We start from the raw sequence: 21,697 nt of genomic DNA, 5'->3' as shown, positions 1-21,697 counted from the left end.
GCCCGAAACTTGTCCTTCCTGCCACTTCTATTCCCTTTCCTCATTGCTCTGCGCCCTCAAATCGACTACTGCTGCTGTCCCTTTACAGATCAACTGTGCTGTGATTGAACCTGAGCAAGTTCTGCGCTGGCCACCGTGCTGGAGCCAGCGGGGATGGCAGCAGCTGCAGGTTCTTGGCCTTGCTGGCTGCTCCCCTCCCATTCTTCCTCTGTTCTCCTTCCTCCCTCTCTCTTTCGCTGACATTTGGTCATGGCGACGGGGGACACCCAGATTTCCAGCGCGCTCTATCGCCTAGGCGATGCCTTAAAAACCATGGCTAAAACCACTGGTAACCCTAGGATAAGTATCAACACCCCTGACAACCAGTAACTCACAACTTAAGCAATGGTTGTCAGTTCACATGTAGTTAAAGGCAACTGGTAACAAAGTTAACACTGCTACTTTTTTTCAAAGCAAACATCCGATGAACAGTATTGACATATCACGGTATAATGATGGTGTGCCTGCCCTATATATTACCAAGCCAATAGTTATCAAACGCTATAAATTTTGGCACTATCAAAGTAAACTTTCAAGTTTTCAACAAGTAAATAAAGAATGGTCCACAGAAATGAATTATTTGAAATGAAGAAGAGCTAGTGCTGAAAGCTAGACCCAGAAATTATATCTAGCAGGGGCATTCCATTAGTTACTTCAAAAATTGCAGGTCTTCAAAAAATTTGCCGCACAAAGTCAGTAGTTAACTTTACTATACATGGCCCATATTAGAGGTAAAGAAAAGAGTCTAGGATTAGGATAGATAAATGGTACATCCCGTCTCAGTTACATCAATAACTGTTGTGCTCCATCAAAGTAGCGCATTGAGAATAGGATACACTACAACCTGTTATTAATATCCCAAGGCTCCCCAACTCACATAATCATTACCAATATAACCACCTTAATACTTAGGCCCTGTTTAGATCCCACCCAAAAAACCAAAAATTTCAAGATTCCCCGTCACATCAAATCTTGCGGCACATGCATGGAGCATTAAATGTAGGTAAAAAGAATAACTAATTGCACAGTTTGCCTGTAATTGGCGAGACGAATCTTTTAAGCCTAAATAGTCCATAATTGGACAATTTTTGCTAAATACAAACGAAAGTGCTACAGTAGCCAAAAGCCAAAAAATTTCGGAACTAAACGCGCCCTTATATCGATCAACTAGAGCTAATCAAAGGCCTAGTGGATCAAATACAGGTACCCACAGTTAATATTAAACAAAATAAGCATCCAGTCGAGCAGAACTAACAGGGAAGGAGACATGAAGCCATGTGTCACCGTAAGATGCAATGCAAGTGTTAGGATAACACCATTACTAGCCCTACAATAGGTATCAAAACCCCTGATAACCGAGTAACTCAACTGAAATGGTGATCAGTTCAGTTGAACTTAAAGGCAACTGGTAACAAAGTTAGCCCTACTGCATTTTGAAGCAAACATCGGAGGAGCAGCATTGACATATCAAGGTATTATGATGATGTTTCTACTTGCATATGATCAAGCAGGAAACGTTTACCAAAGAGCAAAAATTCTGACACTATCAAAGCAACATTTCAAGTTTTTGACAAGTATATAAAGGATGGTCTACAGCATTTAATTGTCTGAAACAAACACCTTACTGATCTTTCCATTAATCAAGAACAACAACTAGAGTTCTCATCTTCCTAAACACTGTAAATAAAATGTGTAGGCATAACAGATCCCATGCATGCGATAGATAGATGTCCTGGGTCAAATTAAACCTCAATTTGAGCGCACTTAGTCACGCACCAGTCTGGGATACATTCTCCATGTGCATCAAGGAATCGCTGTGAACCCACCATCGAACACAATCCACGGTATACACCATCACCATAACCAGGAACGCCGTCCACCCAGTCCCACTTGCCACCGCTACCCATCTCATCTTCCTCCCACATTGCAAGCTTCCCGCGCACTCGCTTACCAGCAAACCACACCTTCCCATCGCCTCCAAAAACCTTGACCTTATTGTTCCCCCGGCAGCAGCAGCGGGCATGGCGTTGCCCTGTGAAGCAGCCTCGCAGAGGCCAGTGAAGCAGCGGTACATATTGGGCGGCATGCGCCCAGCTTCGTCCCACTCCATGGTAGCCAGATCTAGGCGGAGTATGAGCACCGTGGAGCACGGCGCGTCCATGGCGAACGAAGACCTGAGGCCGCCGATCATAAGGACCCGGCGGCCGCCGGCCCCAGCAAGGAGTCGCGGACGCTTGAGGACCTCGAAGACGTCTCCCCACGCTGCTCGCTCCACGGGCGCCCAGCCCCCGGTGAGCATGGCAAGCGGGCAGGAGAAGAGCTTCCACTGGCTTCGCCACGGCGTGCCGACGTCGCAGAGGGCGAAGACGGCGGCGGCGGCGGAGGCCAGTATGGGGCTCCGCGGCTTGGACGGCAGAGAGAGGGGATGCTTCATCCACTTGCCGGATCCGGAGGGGGTGTAGGACAGCGCAGCGAGCTCGGTGAGGACGAGCACCGTGCCGCCGGGGCCGGCGAGGACGGTGCCGTGGCGCGCCCAGGCGGATCCGAGCTGGGGCAGGAGGCGGTACGTGCCGGCGAAGGGGTTGCAGACGGCGAGCGATTTGGGCGGGTGCGCGGGCGCGGCGGCGGAGGCGGAGGAGGAGGAAGAAGAGGTGGACGGGAGTGCCAGGGGCGAGGTGGAGGAGGAGGTCTCGACCCAGAGGTAGAGAAGCGACGTGGATGAGGCGACGGGGGAGAAGGACTGGTAGGGGAGGAAGTGGGCGAAGGGGAGGCGGAGCCAGGTGCGGCGCGCGGGGTCGAAGGCGTGGAGGCAGCCGCCGCCGTGGGCGTGGGTGGCGGAGGAGAAGGAGGCGCAGGGTCGGGAGCAGCGCGAGGAGCTGCGGCGAGAGGGTCTCGTGGAAGAGGGCGCGAGACGGGGCGGCACACGACGGCGTCGCGCAGCTGCAGGCGGAGCAGCACGTTGTGGAGCGCGTCCGGCGGCAGGTGGTGGATCGGCGGCGGGGGGCGCTTCCGCGGCCGGGTCGGGGCCGGAGCCGGCGGCCATGGTGGATTCGGGGTGGGGTAGGTGGGGAACACACGGATGAGACCACACCGGGGACCGGGAGAAGAAGAGGAGGCCGGGGGTAGTTCCGTCAGTTCACATTCACTCGGCTACGATGCTGTGGGTTCCGTTTCCGTAGAACGACCCGCTCACTGTTTGTGCTCTATGCATGTGGGTCCTGCGCTCTCTGTGTGCAGGGCCAGCCCGGATGTCAGTGAGAGGGAGGCGGAAGCATCCGGTACGCCTTGCTGTTCTTTGGAGCGGCGCTTCCGTTCCGTTCCTCATCAAAATCAAAAAATAAGGAGTGGCTGGAAGTATACGCTGCCGCTGCTCTACCTCATAGGTGTACAAGTCCATGGAACAAGGGACCCACTCTGGTGGACCATGTATGTCATGGAGACACTGCATCGAGGTCTCGGTGGCAGCGGGGAACGGAGACAGAAGATCGCAAAGCGACGCGGAAAAGGTTGGAGTGCAGCTCACTTCGCCTGGCAAGTGGGCAAGAATGCGTGCGGACTGTGCAAGTGACCCAACTGTCTGCCGCGTTGAGTAGCCGCAAATAAATTACTCCACGCAGCAATGGACGGCGCGGCGCGTTGGTTCCTGGACGGCTCGAGTCACCCCACCTGTCGGCAGTCGGCTGTTCTCCGTGTGGGTCCCACGAGAAGAACGGTGGGCTAGACCTTAAGGCCCATGGGCTTCAACTATGGGTAGCCGGATTCTGCCTGGTCGATGGGTTCGGTGTGTGTGGCATGTCAAGAAAAAAAATCATTTTTGCCTCTCTAAAGTATTGTCGTATAGAGTTTCTCCTCAAACTTTTAAACCAAGCAAACTGCCTCTCTGGGCTCTCAAAATCGTTTTAATTTACCACCCCTGCACCAGTTAGAAGTGAGTGGCTTTTAAGGTGATTTTTTTTATTTTTTATTTAAAAAACTATGGTAACACTTAATAATATTTTTCTTAAACCATGAAAAAACAATTCTAAACCTTTTAACAATTTAATAAAAATACTAGAGATATATTGTGATAAGAGAAACACAATAGGATATTGAAATGATGAGAATATATCTAGAATCTTCCATAAATTTAGACTTAGCTCTAGGAAGATAGGAAATCTCTGTACCTGTACCTTTCCAATTTTATTTCAATAAAGTTGTAGTAGGGGCGCGAGCCCCCTACTGTTTCATAAAAAAAAGGAAATCTGGACAAAAAATCTAGAAAATTCTCAAAACATTCTAATCAATATATCATCGTGTTTCAAAACCTTCACACCAGTGTTGTAAAATAGCAGGCTATAGCGGTGCTATAGTAAACTTCGGAGAGATGTCGCTATGACCACCGCCGATGAAATAGCTGGCTATAACGGTGCCTATAAACTAAATCCTATAGCCTTGCTATTCACAACAATGACTTTCCACAATAAAAATATGAGATTGCAACGGCTATGAATGCAACATATGTTAATATTGAATGCATTCATGTTGCTTACATCTCACGATTAATTGTGATAAGTTTTTTAAAAATGTGCTTATATATTTATTAGAATGTTTTTAAGATTTTTATAGATATTTTTCATTTTCCTAGAGCTAAATATTAATTTCTTGAAGCTTCTAGACATATTTTCATGAGCTCTAAATATTTTATTTAGGTTTGTAAAGTCCCGACCCATCTCTAGGATTTTTCTTGAAATTTTTTAAAGATATACATAGTTTTCTTCGAATTTATAAGGTTGTAGATATTATAGTTGACAAGTTTATTTTTGAACTTTTTTAGAGTACGTAATATGAGCTATGATTTTTTTTAGTTTTGGAATTTAAAATTTGGAATTTCCAAAATTACCTTTAATGTTCAGATGGGTTAATACCACTGTAGTGGCCCTCGACTCGATATATACAAATACAAGTTTGCAGTTGACAGTTTTTATTTTGAAGTGTTTAGAGTCTCAAATAGTTGTTTTAAGTTCTCATATTTTAAGATTCAAATTTTAATTTTTTTTCAAACGATCTCGGATGTAGACAGTCCTATACCGAAAAGTTGCCAGAGTTTGACAAGATTTAAACTTTTGTTTTTTGAAACTGTTTTTATTTAAAATTATTTACGGGGACAAAATATTCAATAGAAAATTATGAGATGTTGATAAAAAAGATAGCCACCTATATATACTCATAATAGAGTGTCGTACATCGGTAGAGAGGTGACTGAGCTGAAGATCTTGGATTTAAATCAGCTCTGTTAATTTATTAACAAAGACATAAAGTCTATCGTCTTTGTAAATAGTCCATTAACAGAGTCTAGTATTTGATAAAGAAGACTATTTGAGACTATCTCCAACGGCACGAAACCTAAATACGAGACGCATTGGGGTTGGTGTTGGGTCACGTACGCCAAAAGGGTCACGCACCCAAAACTTGCCTTTTCCAACAGCCAATGCGAGCTGGGTGCGGGTACTGCAGGTTCACTCGCACCCAAAACAAGTCCTTCGTTTGTCTACTCTGTTGGACCGCGTTTTCCTCCCCTAAAGCAACATGAGCCACCCATTTTTGGGTTTGGGTGCCATAATGGCTAGGCTGTTGGAGTCTAGAGTCAATTATGCCTCTATAAAAAGCGTTTGTCTTTAAAAATAATTTTGTACTCCCTCCATCTCCGAAAGAATACAATTCTGAAACAATATTATATTTTAGTGTATCAAGTTTGACCAATTATAAATAAAAAAATATAATTTTTTGTAATATCAAATAAACACCATTAAATTAATTATAAAATGTATTTTTATAATAAATTAATTTAGAGCCCCAGAAACTTAGTTAAACATTAAGCACTTTAACTGACACGCGTTGCATCCTCGTAGGGATGGAGGCAGGTCAGGCAGCAGTAGTGAGCCTATGCCCAGGAAACCAAGCACAACCAGAGACCACCGTAAACGGGCCGACGAGCAACGGGCCGTCATCGGCAGCAGAATGCTTGAAAGACCGGTCCACCATTTGTTGAAATGCCCTATCCCTCCTACCACCTGCCCGCCCCCCCCCCCCCCCCCCCCCCCCCCCCCCCCCCCCCCCCCCCCCCCCCCCCCCCCAAAAAAAAACCACTACAGCTGCCGTACTTTTAGATAATGGAGAAATCTGCTGCCGTACTTTTTTTTCCCCTGCAGACACAATGCACATGTGCTTGCTAGCATTGTGCGGCTGACTAATACGCACGTACCAGCTCAACAAAAACAAGAAAAGAGAAGTAGGTCAAGAAAGAAAGAAAGGAGTCCCAATAATGATCAGAAACGGTTATTGTAGAAAATGATAAGGTTGTTGACTGACTACATGGAGCAACAAGGGTCAGGGTTGTGGTCGAGACTGCAAAGGGCCCGTTTGGATTGCAGGAATTCAAAAGGAATGCAGTTTCTCCATTATGCTGACGTCATGTGCCGTTTGGAACAAAGGAACAAACCTTGTCGTTCCTCTGGAAAGGAACGCTTCCATTCACAACGCAGGAATAAAAAAACCCACTCTGATCCAAAGTTTTCGCGGATGCCCGAGACGGATGCGTGTGGTGGAGGTAAGATGCTGGTAGAAGCAAACTGTTCATGCCTCTTCCTACCTTTCCAAAGTGGTCAACTAGTCATCTTCTTCCTTGAGCTTATGGTCATCCGTCTATGGCCGACCTGGCAAAGCGCTGCTGTGCGGCAGGGAGGGGCCCTGGGTGTCTGCACGAGGGACGCCTGAGCGGGGGGCAGTGCTGGGCGGTGGCTGCGCGAGGGACGACGGTGCAACGCGCCCGGCCGGCCGAGAGAGAGAGATAGAGACTCAGAGGAGAACTAGATAATGGGATGAGAAGGTATGAGTGGATGAGGATTGCTCTGAACTTTTGGTCAGATAAGACCATGGACCATAGGCCCCACATGTAAGTGAGAGCGAGAGGGGATAAATGGCCCCACATGAACTAGATGAAGCTATTTGGTCCCATTGAAACCATGGATAGGTGCAGTACGTGGCCCCACATGCAAGAGAGTCACATGCAAAGTATGCAACTAACAGGCTATTAACCACTTATAATGATCTTTTGTCCATTACATGTTTTGTGACTCTCTGTTATGAATTTCTATGTTCCAAACACCTCTTTCTAGTCGTTTTCTGTGTTCTTCCTTTCCTCTGTTTTATCACTACACACCTATCCTATTCCCGTTGTTTTTCCCATTCCTTTGTTTTTGGATTCCTTTGTTCCAAACAGGCCCTAAATAAACAAACAAAAGGCTAGCAATTGGTGCGCTGTGGCTGGGTCATCATAGGTAACTAGGGTCAAGTTTGCATGCCCGCTCAGCTCATGCAGTAATGCTAGAGAAGAATAGGCTACGTTTGGTTTAGGTAAGGTAGAATATAATAGAACAATGATGTCTTAATTTTTTTTGGGACAGAACCATCCTTATCTCTGTTTGGTTATGACGATGTTATGATGAGGTCATTTTTTATGTTTAGTTATGATGATGCCCTTAATTTGCACTTAATCGATCCTTGATCATCGACACCGGGGTGGCTATCCGCAGGACGAGGAGCCCAACCGCACTGCGCTGGAGGCTCCCCCACCGTCATCACTGCATCCTTATGGTCGGGAGCCCCATTCCACCATGGCGAGCATTGTCCTTGTGCTTTGCGGCGTTTGCCCCTACCATATGACTAGAGATGATGGCAAGGGGCCTTGACCCCGATTCCCCATAGGGAAGTCCCCTGTTAGGGGATGAGGACGGGGCTAAATTAACCCTCACAAGGAACTAAACATGGGCAGAATCATCCCTATCGGGTTTGACATGGGTGGAAATACATGTGAGCGTTGCCTAAACCCGCTCCCCGCGAAGCCTCGATAAACTAGCTCATGTCGTCCATCTGCTCCCATCCACTCCATTTTATCCGTCTCCAACTTCCCTAGTCCCCACTACCCACCCCATATAAATCGCTTGACACTCTCGGCATTTCCCCGTCTGAGCTATCTCTTGTGCTGCAACCATAGCCACTTGGCACTCGACCATCCCTCCCCTCTGCTCGACGGTTTCGTGCTCGACTGCCGCACCAAGTAATGCTGGCTGCCCGCCCGCAAATGCAGCAAGTTCCCAACACCGGCCCTCCGTTGCTCCAGGGGAGCTACGACCCCTCTCCGTCTCCCACCCAAGCGGGTGTAGGAGGAGGACCGGCCATTGGTGACGCTTGGAGTTCCACAACACCGAGCCGGTGAATTAATCCCGTACACAGAAAAGTTCCACAACACCAACACCGTTATACTCCTAGGCTCCTCATGGGGTCCTGCTCTCATTCTATTGAGCATGTTGCAGCTACTGCATGCCCCAACTTCCCGGGGACGGGTCCCTGTCAGGTATGGAATCCTCATGCGGCAAGGGGAATGAGGAGGAAGTCTCCCCTGCGAGATTTGACGAGGATGGGGAGGCATTTCCGAGGAATTCTCCGTTGCCATCCCTAGCCATGACCATCGCATCATTGGCTCGGAGGCCCTACCATGATTACTGTTGTGGCAGCGAGCACAAAGAAACAGAAAGCACATGCCGTATTTGAGGGATGAGGTCGTCCTCCTTTCGATTTCGAGGGATGCCGTTGTCCTCGAATATAAGAGAATATAATATTCTCCTTTGAGGTTGATCCCGTTCGAAGAAGTGTCATCCAACCGAATACCGTAACGAAGTGAAATATAGCACCTCGGTCGTCCCTATCCTTCTGTCGAACCAAACGCAAGGGAAGAAGCAGGAAGGAAGAGGGGAGGAAGACAGCGATGGGTGATGCCGGCCGGCCGGCTGCCCACTGAGTCACTCGCTCGCTGCATGCAGCTAGAGCTGCGTAATTAAAGGGTGGAAGCACAACAAATCAAGTGAGTGAAAACGAAAAGCTAGAGGCGATAAGATAAAAGAATGATTAGGGTGGTGGCTTTCGTGTGGCGCGCTATGCTTATCCCCCACTCCCTCGCAATTTTTAACTCCCATCGATCCCCAGGCCAAGCAAATACGTACTGGTTAGTATAATAATATATAATCCTGCCGCTGATAGCTTTTACCACTCAGATCACCTGAATTTCATCACCAGCAGCGCAGTGCCCGCCGATTCAGCACTCACTCACTCCGTCAGCCAGCAGCCACTGGTGGCTTCTCCTGTTCTCCATCGGCCTCCCGGGGCCCGACACATGCAAATAATTCCCCGGCCCGGCCGGCCCGTCCGCCCGCCCGCCGTTGTCGCCTCATCCTCCGCGCGCCATGCACGCAAACGCATCACTAGCTGCTGCCGCCGCGACGCGGGCAGCATGCAGCATGCCCTCGGCTCGACGGTCAGATCATCACCACATGCATGGTTCCAATTCCAATTCCATTCCACCATAATGGAGATCGTATCATCGCCCCAGCCGGCCGGCCAGCCGGCGGCCCTCTCGGAGTTAACCTAAACTTTTGACCTACTTTTCCGCTCGCAATCCATGGATCCGCTCGACCCATCGCGGCAAGCAGAGAGCAAGTACTCTACTGCTGTCTAGTGTCTACTCGATCGATGATCTGAGATGCAGGTCGTCGTCCCGTCTGCTAGCTTTTACTGTAACAATCAAGCGGCCATCTCTGCCTATTCGCATGCAGCAGATAAAGCGGACGAACCCAACCAAAGCTAGCTGCCTGTCCAATAGATGCTGCTGGGTGCTGGCTACCTCTACCTCTACCTCTACCTGTTGCATCGTGTGTCTCTCGTCTCTTGTCATCTCCCCTTTCCCTCCAAAGCCTATGTCTGCTCGAGCCACTCTTTATTTCCGTGGTTTCTTTTTTGGTTTTTGGGTTTCGTTTTTTTCCAAAGATGCAGAAAAGAAAACAGTCACCGCGACAGGGATAATATGTATTATTATTATTATTCTTGCATGAACTTTTTATCTCTGTGATCACACTTGTTTTATGGCATGTGCCATGTTAGTTGCTCCTCTTCTTTATTTTAATTTGCAACAAGAATGCCGAGTTCAATGGAACTACCCTGAAAAATAGAAATATATAGGCGTAATAATCGGCAAGTTAAAGCTGACTTTACAGTACTCTCTAGCTCTGCAAATTAAAAAAGCTGTTGGATTCTTGTTGGACAAGCCACAACGGATGCGTAAGCAGTAGATGCGCATGCATGCACGCCTAAAGCCTAGATGCCATTCCAAATAACCATTATATATTTTATTATTCCAAAAAACACAAGTAGTACTAGCTAATGATATATATAGCAGATAACGCCTTTTCTTTTATTTGATTGGCACTCATCTAGCTCGGTCCAAGGTGTTAATCTAAAAAAAAAGAGAGAGGATCGGAGCTAGTGTCTGATTATCAGCTCATCGCAGAGCATGGACGCGACATAATTAATTAATTTGGTCTGAATTGTCGCCGTGCGACATACATGGATGATCATCTTTGGTATTTCCTGTCTCACTTACTTTTATAGTAAGTTACAGGACCAAAAAAAAGGGGGATTCGATGGAGACATCACATATTATACAGACGTCAGTTGATACGTGTATCCCACAATTAAGCTTTTGCCACACACTCTGCCATCTGGTTGCTTGCTGGTTCTTCGGTTCTGACGTCTCCCAGCTAGCTTCCTAGCTAGTGTGTAGTACTATCAACTAGCTAGCTAGCGACAGGGATTATCTCTGCTGTGTCGTTGGCAACCTCTCTTTTTTCAAAGTAAAAAAAGAGAAGTGTTTTTAGCTACCTTGAGTTCACGTTTTAACGACCCTGTATGGCCAGCTTTCCACCATTCTAGCGCAAACCGTGCTCTTTTTTTCTAGCCCCTCGATCATGAACCGACGGCCCACTTTTTCTTTCCTTCTCTTCTTACCACTACTTCTTCTCCCACCAGCCTTATCAGCACCCCCTTCTACCACTAGAGGCTTGGCTTGTAGCCCACTGCCTTCCGTATCAAGAACCTACCAGATTTCTATTAACTCCAATGCTAAGCCGACCCTCATCAAACCTTGACTGAGCTCTAGGCTCGCTAGAGATATCACCTTACATTCAAGAAAAGGAGCCTAGATATAATCTGATGGATATTATATCTATGTATGGTACTCAAGCAATATGAATCGCTCGAGCACTCATTAGGTTTATCAAAAACTACTCGAGCACATGTTAGCTAGCTTCTCTGTAAGCAAGGTTATGATCAAGCACTCACATTAGCGTTTCCGTAAAATTCTCCAGCAGTATTTAGGTTTCTCAAAAATGGTCCAGCACTAGTTAACTTTTACGTAAACTGCTTGATCGAGCACTCATTCGGTTTCTTTAAAACTGCTTGCACTCGATACATTTCTCTAAACTGATCGAGCACTTGTTAGCTTCTTCATAAGCTGATCGAGCAAGCACCTTGTAGTGTCCATAAAATACTCAGCAACCGATATGTTTGAATGTGTCATATGCTTTCTCTAAGACCGCCCCCCTTCACCCCACCTCATCAGCACCCCATCTACCACTAGGCTTGGCTTGGTAGCCACGTACTACCTTCCTTATCAAAGCTACTCGATTCCTATGAACTCCAATGCTAAGCCAACCCTTAAAACCCTGACTCAGCCCTAAGCTCGCTAGAGACATCACCCACGTTCAAGAAAAGGAGCTTGGATAAAATCTGATATGGATATTATACTTATACATGGTACTCAAGCAACATGAAACGCTCTCGAGCACTCGTTAAGTTTCTCAGAAACTGCTCGAGCACTTGTTAGCTTCTCCACAAACAAGGTTTACGATCACGCACTCACATTAGCGTTTCCGTAAAATTCTCCAACAGTCTTTAGGTTTCTCAAAAACTGTCCAACACTAGTTAACTTTTACGTAAACTGCTCGATCGACCACTTGTTAGGTTTCTTTAAAACTGCTTGAACACTCAGTACGTTTCTTGAAAATTGATCGAGCACTTGTTAGCTTCTTCATAAGCTGATAGAGCGAGCACTTGTAGTGTTCCATAAAATGCTCACACAACTGATAAGTTTGAATGTTTCATATGCTTTCTCTAAGATTGCCTCCGCCCCTTCACCCCACCTCATCACAACACCCTTCTACCACTAGGGTTGGCTTGTAGCACTACCTTCCTTACCAAACCGACTAGATTCCTGTGAACTTCAATGCTAAGCCAACCCTCAAACCCTGCCTGAGCCTTAAGCTCGCTATAGATATCACCCACGTTCAAGAAAAAAGGAGCCCTGGATAAAATCTGATGGATATTATACTGTACACGGTACTCAAGCAACATGAAACGCTAGAGCACTCATTAGGTTTCTCAAAAACTGCTCGAGCACTTGTTAGCTTCTCCGTAAGCAAGGTTACGATTAAAGTACTCACATTAGTGTTTCCGTAAAAATTCTCGAGCAGTCTTTAGGTTCTCGAAACTAGTCCATCACTAGTTAACTTTTATGTAAACTACTTGATCGAGCACTCGTTAGGTTTCTTTTAAAATGCTCAAGCACTCATTAGCTTTTTGTAATCTATGTTAGCAATTCCCCTTAAACAACTCGAGCACTGGTTAGCTTCTCCGTAATTGCTCGATGAGCACTCGGTTAGCCATCTCCGTAAACTTATCGATGGTTGTACTTCGATACCATTCCGCAAAATGCTCAACTGGATCATTCATAACGTTTACATGAAATGCTCGAGCACTCGTTAGTTAGCTTCTACGCAAATTAGGAAAAAATTGCAAAACTAAACACTGCGAAAGATTGACTCCTTGATTAGGATGGACACTCGCGTGGATGACAAGTGGGTCCATCAGTGTCTATGAATGTGGGTTCCAGTGTCAAATCTGCAAATGACCGATGTTTCGAGTCCTATTTTTGCAAATCGCCCAATCAGTGATCAGGTTTTCTTCTAGCTAATTGTAACTTCTCTCCACGAGACAATAAAGGTTAGGTAGGTAGATTCATTGTCACCATCCGCACGGTTCCAAATCTACATATATGCTCTTTCTTCCAAGCCAGTCCTATATATGGTGGTCATGCATGTAATCATCAGATCACCGGGCATCACACAATAGTGTGAAAACAAGGGGTAGGATTTTCTTGGCACGTGTCTATGAGAGCAAATGGATGTCAAGGTAGGCACACAACCCCGTTATAGAATGCATGTGATCATCACCGTACCGGCCGTCGTCACACAATAGGTGTGTGAAACAATGCTAGATACATTTTGGGGTATGTAGGATTTTTCCTGGCACGTGGCTATATATGAGAGCAAATGGATGTCAAGCTAGCAGGCGCACAGGAAAAACCCCGTTTTATAGAAACTTTGCAAGGTGCCATATATAAAGTAGCAGCATATACACAGACTCGTACTATTCCCAAGAATAAGATGATGCCCAATATGATGAAATAAGCGCAACTAACCTAATAAAGAGAATAAGATGATGGCGCTCTACTACTTCTCCCGATGCATCATCGATCCACTACTACCTGCAAGATCAAGAAAAGAACGAAAACGAGATATGTGGCGCAATATGCATGCAACGATAGACCCTTTCCCAAATGTGGCATCGTGTTCATCCGGCGAATCGGCCAGATCGAAATTGTCAAGGGGCAAGCTCATGGCCGGCTTGGATATATGATGTGCTCTATAGCTAGCCCGCTTTTGCACTCCATGGTCGTCGTCGTGGATGCGCATATATACAATCGGCAAGCACGAGCAGCTTTAGTGTGTGTCAATGGGCAGGCACGGTGGTCACCGGAGAGCGATGCCGGAGGAGAGCCGGGGAAAAAGACGCTTTTTTTTGGCAGCAAAAGAAGCAGTGGATCCCCCACTATCTGGCTCGCATTTGCATTGGCCGCACGCAACAAATTAAAGAAGAAACCAACCTCCTGACCTGAGCTAGAGACCACACACCGGCCTTCAGTTCGTCTTCTTCTATAAAACGCGGCACGAGCTAGCGCGTGGTCGCCACACTACTGCTACTCCTGCTATATATCACGATCGAGTCACTCCTCCGATCCGATCACATACACACACATCGCCATGGCCATGATGAGCAGCATGGACGGCGGCAGCAACTTCGGCAAGGTGGCCGCCGTGGTGGACGCCGAGAACCCTGCGGCCACCATAGTCGTGGGGCCGCCGTGCGCGGTGGTGGACATCGACGACGACGACGACCTGTCGCAGCGCGGCAACTGGCTGCGCGCGGCGGTGCTTGGCGCAAACGACGGGCTGGTGTCGACGGCGTCGCTGATGCTGGGCGTGGGCGCCGTGAAGGCAGACGCGCGCGCCATGTTGATCTCCGGGTTCGCAGGCCTGCTGGCGGGCGCGTGCAGCATGGCCATCGGCGAGTTCGTGTCCGTGTGCTCCCAGCGCGACGTGGAGCTGGCGCGGCTGGACCGCGACGGAAAGCGCGGCGGCCAGGAGGAGAAGGCGCTGCCCAGCCCCGTGCAGGCCGCCGCGGCGTCCGCGCTGGCTTTCTCCGTGGGCGCGCTCCTGCCGCTGCTGGCCGCCGGGTTCATCGCCGACTACAGGCTGCGGATCGGGGTGGTGGCCGCCGTGGCCACCGCCACGCTGGCCGCGTTCGGCTGCGTGGGCGCCGTGCTGGGGCGCGCCCCCGTGGCGAGGTCGTGCGCGCGCGTCGTCGTCGGCGGTTGGGTCGCCATGGCCGTCACCTTCGGCCTCATGAGGCTCTTCAAGGCCAGCGGCATATGAAGGCCGAGGATCGGAGGCGTGGCAGGGCGGACCTCACCCCATCCATCACGCTTCTGGTGTGTCGATCTGGTCGGTCGGTTCGGTTCGGTAGTGTCTCTGCTGCTGCTAGCTCTGTTGCCTTCCTTTGTCCGATCCATGCCCTTGTTGCTTCCATGCGTGCATCTCCTAGCTAAACCATGCACAGTAAGGCCCTCTTTGGCACGGTTAATCCAAAACGGCTTCACCGGTGAAGCCAAAGCCGGTGAAGCCAGAAAAACTGGCTTTTCCCGGCTTCTAGTTCATTTTAACCCCGGCTTACAAAACGGCTTTACGCTACAGTGCCTCGATTTGCGTAAAATAGATGAAGCCAAAGCCGGCATAAACCGTGCCAAAGAGGCCCTAATAATATATATACATATATGCTTAGTAGTAACTAGTATGGTATATATGATGCATGCCTTCTTGCTAGTTGCATCGTCTATGCGTTGCGTTGCGTGTAATGCCCACCTGCATGTGCTGATGTCGTTGAACACCGATCGAAGCTTGTTACCATGTATGCATGCAGATCATCAGCTAGGTTTTGAGCTAATCTAATACTTGTACTGGCCTAGCTAAGCTAGTTACTCCGATCGATGATCCAAAGAGTGATCCATGCAAGACTAAGGCATGCATGTGTAAACATTATATTATATAATATATATTTTCTGAGTTTGTTTATGTCTTGCAAATTAAAAGCAAGTTTGCCACTGGCTGGGTGATCATCAAGGTGAAGTGAGTGAGTGCTGACAAAGATGAGATAGATGCGTCCGAATATTGCATTCCCTGTCGTGTCCCAAGAAAATTTTGTACATCATATCCCAAGAAAATTTTGTTGTGAAAAAGTTGCCACTTTCAAGTATTTTTGATCGCTTTGTGAAAAGATACTTTTGACCCAAGAGGTTAATTATGTCATCTTTTATTGTTTCTCATCGACACAAAAGGACTAGACCGTACAAATAAACTGCACGATCCAAAAATCCACGCCACCAAAAGCAAACTCAATTATAGAATAGGTGTCGCCGTCAACAAGCTGCGTCTATATATCGAATATAATACGTGTCTCTTATATGTAGTGGTGCTAGTGCACCAACCTCAGCTCGTTCTACATACTGGCCGGGTTCAGATTGTTTGCCCACCTATTATATCCATCGATTTTCTGTGCCACACCACACATGCATGCATACTGACATAGACAAGGATGGGTCCAGCATGGGAAGAGGGGGCTTTTCCCACGTATGGAGAGGAAAAGAAGAGGAGGGGGCGGGGCTCTGATCCCCTTCAATTCCCCACTCTTTGTCAAGCCCCAACACAAAAATGGGACGCTAATGTTTCTCAAACATATCTATTAGTCTAATCCATGATGTATAACTTCTTACAGTGGTTAAGTCTAAGTTTATAGGCGTCATGCATTCCATACACTATACTATAGCTCACAATCACTACTAAGAACATAAATGGGTAAGCTAAGTTGCCTAGTGTATGTAGTGTATTCAAGTGGGGAAGCGGTCAATCTGATGATGAGGAACTCAATTTGGGTGAAAGGAGACTTCAATCTAGAGAAAATGAACTTGCTATCAGCGAAGCATAATGAAACTCACCAGCTCTATATGTATGTGGTTCTATGTATGTGGTTCTAGCCTAGTGCACCGACCACCATGTTCGCTTGATCGTTTCTTTGGCTTATAAACCGGCTGATGCTGTTTTGTTGTGAGAAAAAATACTGTATCATGGCTGATACGATCAAGCGAACTGGTTGTTGCTACCCGTTAGGCTCTAATTGTTTTTCCACCTATCCATCGGCTTGCGGTGCCACACACATACTAACATAGGCAAACTGGATCTAGCATGGGCGATAGGGGCTGAAGTCCCCCTCCCCATTTGCAGGACTGAATCAGAGAAAAGTGACTCATCTTTGCTGTCAACCTTTGGGATTTTGGTTACCAAAGTTGCAAATTGCCTTTTGTGTATTGAGTTTGCATTAGATATTTGAAATTATATGAGTTCTTTTTAATGTTGACCATGTTTTTATCACAAAAAAGTGCTTGCCATGGTTGTGATTTGAAGATTGTGTCAACATCAAAATGTCAATTATTTGTGATTGGAGGAAGTACGCTAATGCTCTTTTTTTGTTTGCGACAAAGGGATAGTGCCCCCTCCTTTTTGTATTTTCTCCTCACCTCGCCACTGCCGTAAGATCCAACGTTCCGGAACCAGTACAAAACGTATCTAAACATAGGATGTAGATTCATTACCTCAAATCCGATTTCCTCTCCACGACCATTGATGATGAGATCGATGACCCGGAGTAACTGTCCTCGTTGGGAATGCCCAGGAGCATAAATTGGCCGCCTGCCGATGAAATTGATGCCTGCAATAGCGATCTCGTCGTGGCAATCATCAAAGTCATCGCAGGTAACAAGACCCCGAGGAAAAATCATCTGATTTTGCTAGTAAATTTATTTGGACTAAATCTTAAGCAAACCGGTTATAAAACTGTGGAAAAGCGAGATGGATGCCCTCTCCTTCCTACCACCGGCAGACAAGAAGAAGGAGAGGGGCCCTAGGCGAAGGCAGCAAAGGGCAAAGGCTTTTCTATTGGCGGCAGCGACCTGTTAGCCGCCCACTTTATTGACTGACCCCTAAAACCTAGTATTTAAGGTTAACTCGTGCCTACCAACATCTATTATGCCAACTTTAATGTTTTTTAAGATCCTAGTGGTTAAGCTTAACTCGTGCCTAAGCAATCCATCATCTCTTATGCTTGTCAAACAAGCAGCGGAGTCTGCATGTTTTGGTCAGACCGCCATGACACACTTGATTGGTGAAGGGATTACGTATATTTATGTTGCTGTTATGTAGTGAACGTATATCCGTGTATGTATCATGTTACCTGTAAATCGCAATATATAGTTTCTCTAATGCAGTGAGTACTTGATGACTTTTTCCTGCGTGTGACCTGGTGATGGTTGTGGGTTGTTGGATGAGGAGTTGAGACTCGAGAGACGCCCAATAGGCATGCATCTCATCTGTGCCTATGGTGTGAAGCCACGCCCTCTGACTCTTTCTTCTCCTTATTCCACGTGGTCAATGCAAGCCGCACTTGCGACTGCCTGCCGGCCGGCGCCAGTATACAAACTGGCCGAGTCCGGCACACTGCCACACTGGTGCATGCATCGTCGTGCATGTTCTAGCTAACTGCCTCTCGATTGATCGCCGCCCTCTCATCATAATCATAAGTCATAAGTATACGTAGCAAGAAGCAAAACTACAATGGTGGATTATCTTGGCGACGAGGCGGTGCCGGTGGTGTGCGACAACGGGACGGGCATGGTGAAGGCCGGGTTCGCCGGCGACGACGCGCCGCGGGCGGTGTTCCCGAGCATGGTGGGTCGTCCGCGTCACAGGGGCGCGATGGTGGGGACTGGAGATGGGCCACAGGGAGGCGTACGCGGGCGAGGAGGCGCAGTCGAAGCGCGGCGTGCTGACGCTGCGGTACCCGATCCAGCACGGCGTGGTCACCGACTGGGACGACATGGAGCTCATCTGGCGGCGCGCCTTCCAGAACGAGCTGTGCATGGCGGCGGAGGAGCACCCGGTCCTCCTCACCGAGGCGGCGCTCAACCCCAAGGCCAACCGCTAGCGGATGACGCACATCATGTTCGAGACCTTCGGCGTGCCGGCCATGCACGTCTCCATCCAGGTCGTGCTGTCGCTCTACGCCAGCGGGCGGACCACCGGCGTGGTGCTCGACTCCGGCGACGGCGTCATGCACACCGTGCCCATCTACGAAGGATTCTCCCTGCCGCACGCCGCCTCGACCTCGCTGGCCGCGACCTCACCGACAACCTCATGACCATCCTCAGGGAGCGCGGCTACTCCTTCACTACCACGGCGGAGCCCGAGATCGTCAGGGACGTCAAGGAGAAGCTCGCCTACGTCTGCCTCGACTTCGACGCCGAGCTCGACAGGTTCAGCCGGACCAGCGGCACTGACAACACCAAGAGCTACGAGCTCCCCGACGGGCAGGTGATCACCGTGGGCACGGAGCGGTTCCGGTGCCCCGAGGTGCTGTTCCGGCCGTCGCTGGTCGGGATGGAGTCGCCCGGGATCCACGAGACCACCTACAGCTCCATCACCAAGTGCGACGTGGACATCCGCAGGGACCTCTACGGCAACGTCGTGCTCAGCGGCGGCACCACCATGTTCCCTGGCATCGCGGAGCGCATGAGCAGCGAGATCGCCGCGCTCGCGCCGCCCAGCATGAAGATCAAGGTGGTGGCGCCGCCGGAGAGGAAGTACAGCGTCTGGATCGGCGGCTCCGTCCTCGACTAGCTCAGCACCTTCCAGCAGGTAATAAGCCCGGCCGCCCTACGCGTTGATTTGATGCATGGATGCGAATGCGACGCAACATTTTGAAGTGGGGCTTCAATTTTGTGGATGCATGAATGCAGATGTGGATCTCCAGGGAAGAGTACGACGAGACAGGTACCGGGATCGTGCACCGCAAGTGCTTCTAGCCTTCTAGAAAAAAAAAACTTTTCTATCTCTATATATTGCTATACGTTTGCTTGCCTGTTTGTTCAAGTTTGTAACCAACAAGTCCTTCAGTTTGTTGCATTGTTTATTTGTCCTCCTTCTACAATCTTTTGATTTGATACTAAAGTGAGAAATTCCCTTAATTTGCAATCGAGATCCCCTTAATTTGCAGGCAATGGTGTTATTATGTTGCGAGAACAGAGTCTTATTGTGGGTGTTTTCCCATATATAATAATGAACTAAAGTGAGAAAAAATTACCAACAGGAAAATTTTAATCAAAGAGTGAAAGCAGCTACATGCAATCCATTGAAAATAACTAGCAAACAAAACATATAGTTTTTTTTTGGAAAACCAAAACATATAGTTTGGATGATAAAGAAAGAAACTACGACAACGATTCGACGAACAATAGCATGACACAGCATAATCAAGAACACATGTGTCACTCTTCGATCGTCAGGAGGAGGATGAGCCTGCTGATCACCGTACCGGTGGCGCCACGGTCGCTACTGAGTGCTGCCTCCCTCGTCTCCGTCGTCGTCTTCCCGCATCACATCCAGCATTCTTGCATGGATCTCATCTTTCTTGCCTTGGAGCTCATCAATGTCTTTTTGTATCAAGATCATCGGCCTCCTGTGAGCCGGGGTGAGGAGGGCCTCATTCCTCAGCTGCTCAATCTTCTCGTCTAGTTTTGCCACCTGCAGCCAAATCACAAATTTTAATATTATTACTACTTGTATATATCATAGGGAGGCTACTCGATGTAATTGTCTTGAATTAATAAAAACTTCCTTTTATTTATTGAAAAAAGCAGAGACGATTGTGCCAATATAAAATTATTAAACTAGCAGGACATATGTATACATGTGGACATATAATTGAATTGAATTTAATTGATTACCTTGTTTGCGGGCCATGTGTAGCGGCGGCGCTTGTGTGCCATGCTCTTGCATCTTGCTGCTCCATGGGAGAACTCATGGAGCTGATGATCAGCGGCAGCTTCTGACGACTCGAGGATGACTGGCGCAAATGGAGGAGGATCCTTCTTTCCTATCAGACCCACTGCATGCATGCATCAACGTGTACAATACAGTACTTAGTATATATCTACCATGTGAGGATCCATAAAAAGAGAATGTATGCATATAGTTGAACAGTTGACCACTTACACAGAGGCAGCTCATATGGTTTCCTAGTTTTCAGGTTCGGTGATGCGTTGTTGGGGATGGCGGCGGCCATCTTCTTCTTCCCGGGGGGCGGCAGGTTCAGGTTGATACCACTGCCCGAATACCTGCTAAATGCGATTGACGACGACGACCCCGGCATGTGGTTGGCAGCAGGCGCATGAGTACCGATCGATAGCCGCAGAGGATCAGCCGCCGCAAACATCTTACTGTTACTGCCAGCCAGAGGAGGAGGCAGAGGCATGTTGTAACCAGCGCTGGGGACGTTCTCAGAGCCAAAGGTCATCCCCATCGGTTGTGCAGCCACAAGTCCCGTGCTTTCTTCTGCGTAAATGAACATGTATGATACATGATACACTAGTTGTTGTTAAGTACTAAGTAGAGAGAGCTAGAAAGTAGCAACAATATAGAGGTTTCGTTTCTACCTACTTATGTAAGAAAATAAAGGCATAATCTATCTTTACACCAAGACAGAAAAAGAATCTTATGCTGACATTATTGTAGAGCAACATTTCTCATTGCAAAAGTAACTTGTGCCAATCTCGAGAGTTTTATGGCTATGAAATAAAATATGGATGAAACACCCACTCTCAACGAGAAGTTTCATTCTATAGTTTTATAGACATTTAGTTTCACGACCCGTAGAGAGAGGACAATTGTGTCAAGACAGTTTCATTTCCATGAAACTTGCTTCTTCTCTTTCTTCTTAAAAAATGTCATATCAACAAAAGTGCTTATGTGGCAAAACTTATTAAATGCAAATGAACTCTGATGAAACTCCCACTGAAACTAGCCTTTGATACACAAAGGCTCACATTGCTGAACAAATTCCAACAATACTCCCTCCGTCTCAAAAATAGAGTCGCTATGGGAATCGTGCTGGTCAAACTTTCACAACTTTAACTAGGTTTATAGAAAATACGTGCAACATTTATATATTTAAATAAGTTTTTATGAAAGTATATTCAATGATCTACCTAATGATACTAATTATGTACCATAAATATTAATATTTTATTAAATATATTTAGTCAAAGTTAAAAATTGCTGACTTTTTGAAAGCGAAAATGACTTTTTTGGAACAGAGGGAGTACATGGGTAGATAGGCTACTGAGTACCAACCACTACTGTACTTTTATCTACTTCTGGCATTTTTGTCCTCCACAATGATCCTCACTTAAGACTTACGTAAGGAAAAAAAAGAGACACAATCTAAAAAA

The 21,697-nt window shown here is 47.5% G+C and overlaps 1 protein-coding gene and 2 pseudogenes across 1 annotated transcript; 2 read left to right on the top strand and 1 right to left on the bottom strand.

Annotated features, from left to right (window-relative positions):
* Nucleotides 1-1,698: 1,698 nt before the first annotated feature.
* Nucleotides 1,699-3,082, bottom strand: LOC136533708 (SKP1-interacting partner 15-like; annotated as a pseudogene).
* A 10,353-nt stretch (nt 3,083-13,435) lies between these two features.
* LOC136533706 (vacuolar iron transporter homolog 5-like) lies at nt 13,436-15,461 on the top strand. Its single transcript, XM_066526242.1, has one exon. It carries the CDS (start codon nt 14,067-14,069, stop codon nt 14,736-14,738), a length of 672 nt encoding a protein of 223 aa, XP_066382339.1. The 5' UTR covers nt 13,436-14,066; the 3' UTR covers nt 14,739-15,461.
* Nucleotides 15,462-18,026: 2,565 nt separating this feature from the next.
* LOC136533709 (actin-7-like) lies at nt 18,027-19,273 on the top strand (annotated as a pseudogene).
* Nucleotides 19,274-21,697: the final 2,424 nt, after the last annotated feature.

This window comes from Miscanthus floridulus, unplaced genomic scaffold, assembly GCF_019320115.1.
Source record: "Miscanthus floridulus cultivar M001 unplaced genomic scaffold, ASM1932011v1 os_1110, whole genome shotgun sequence".
NCBI lineage: Eukaryota > Viridiplantae > Streptophyta > Magnoliopsida > Poales > Poaceae > Miscanthus > Miscanthus floridulus.
The sequence above is the reverse complement of the archived record's forward strand: the minus strand, read 5'-3'. Positions and strand labels throughout refer to the sequence as shown.

Coding starts and splice junctions, on each gene's coding strand:
- LOC136533706 (XM_066526242.1), top strand. CDS start 14,067: ATGGCCATGATGAGCAGCATGGACGGCGGCAGCAACTTCGGCAAGGTG.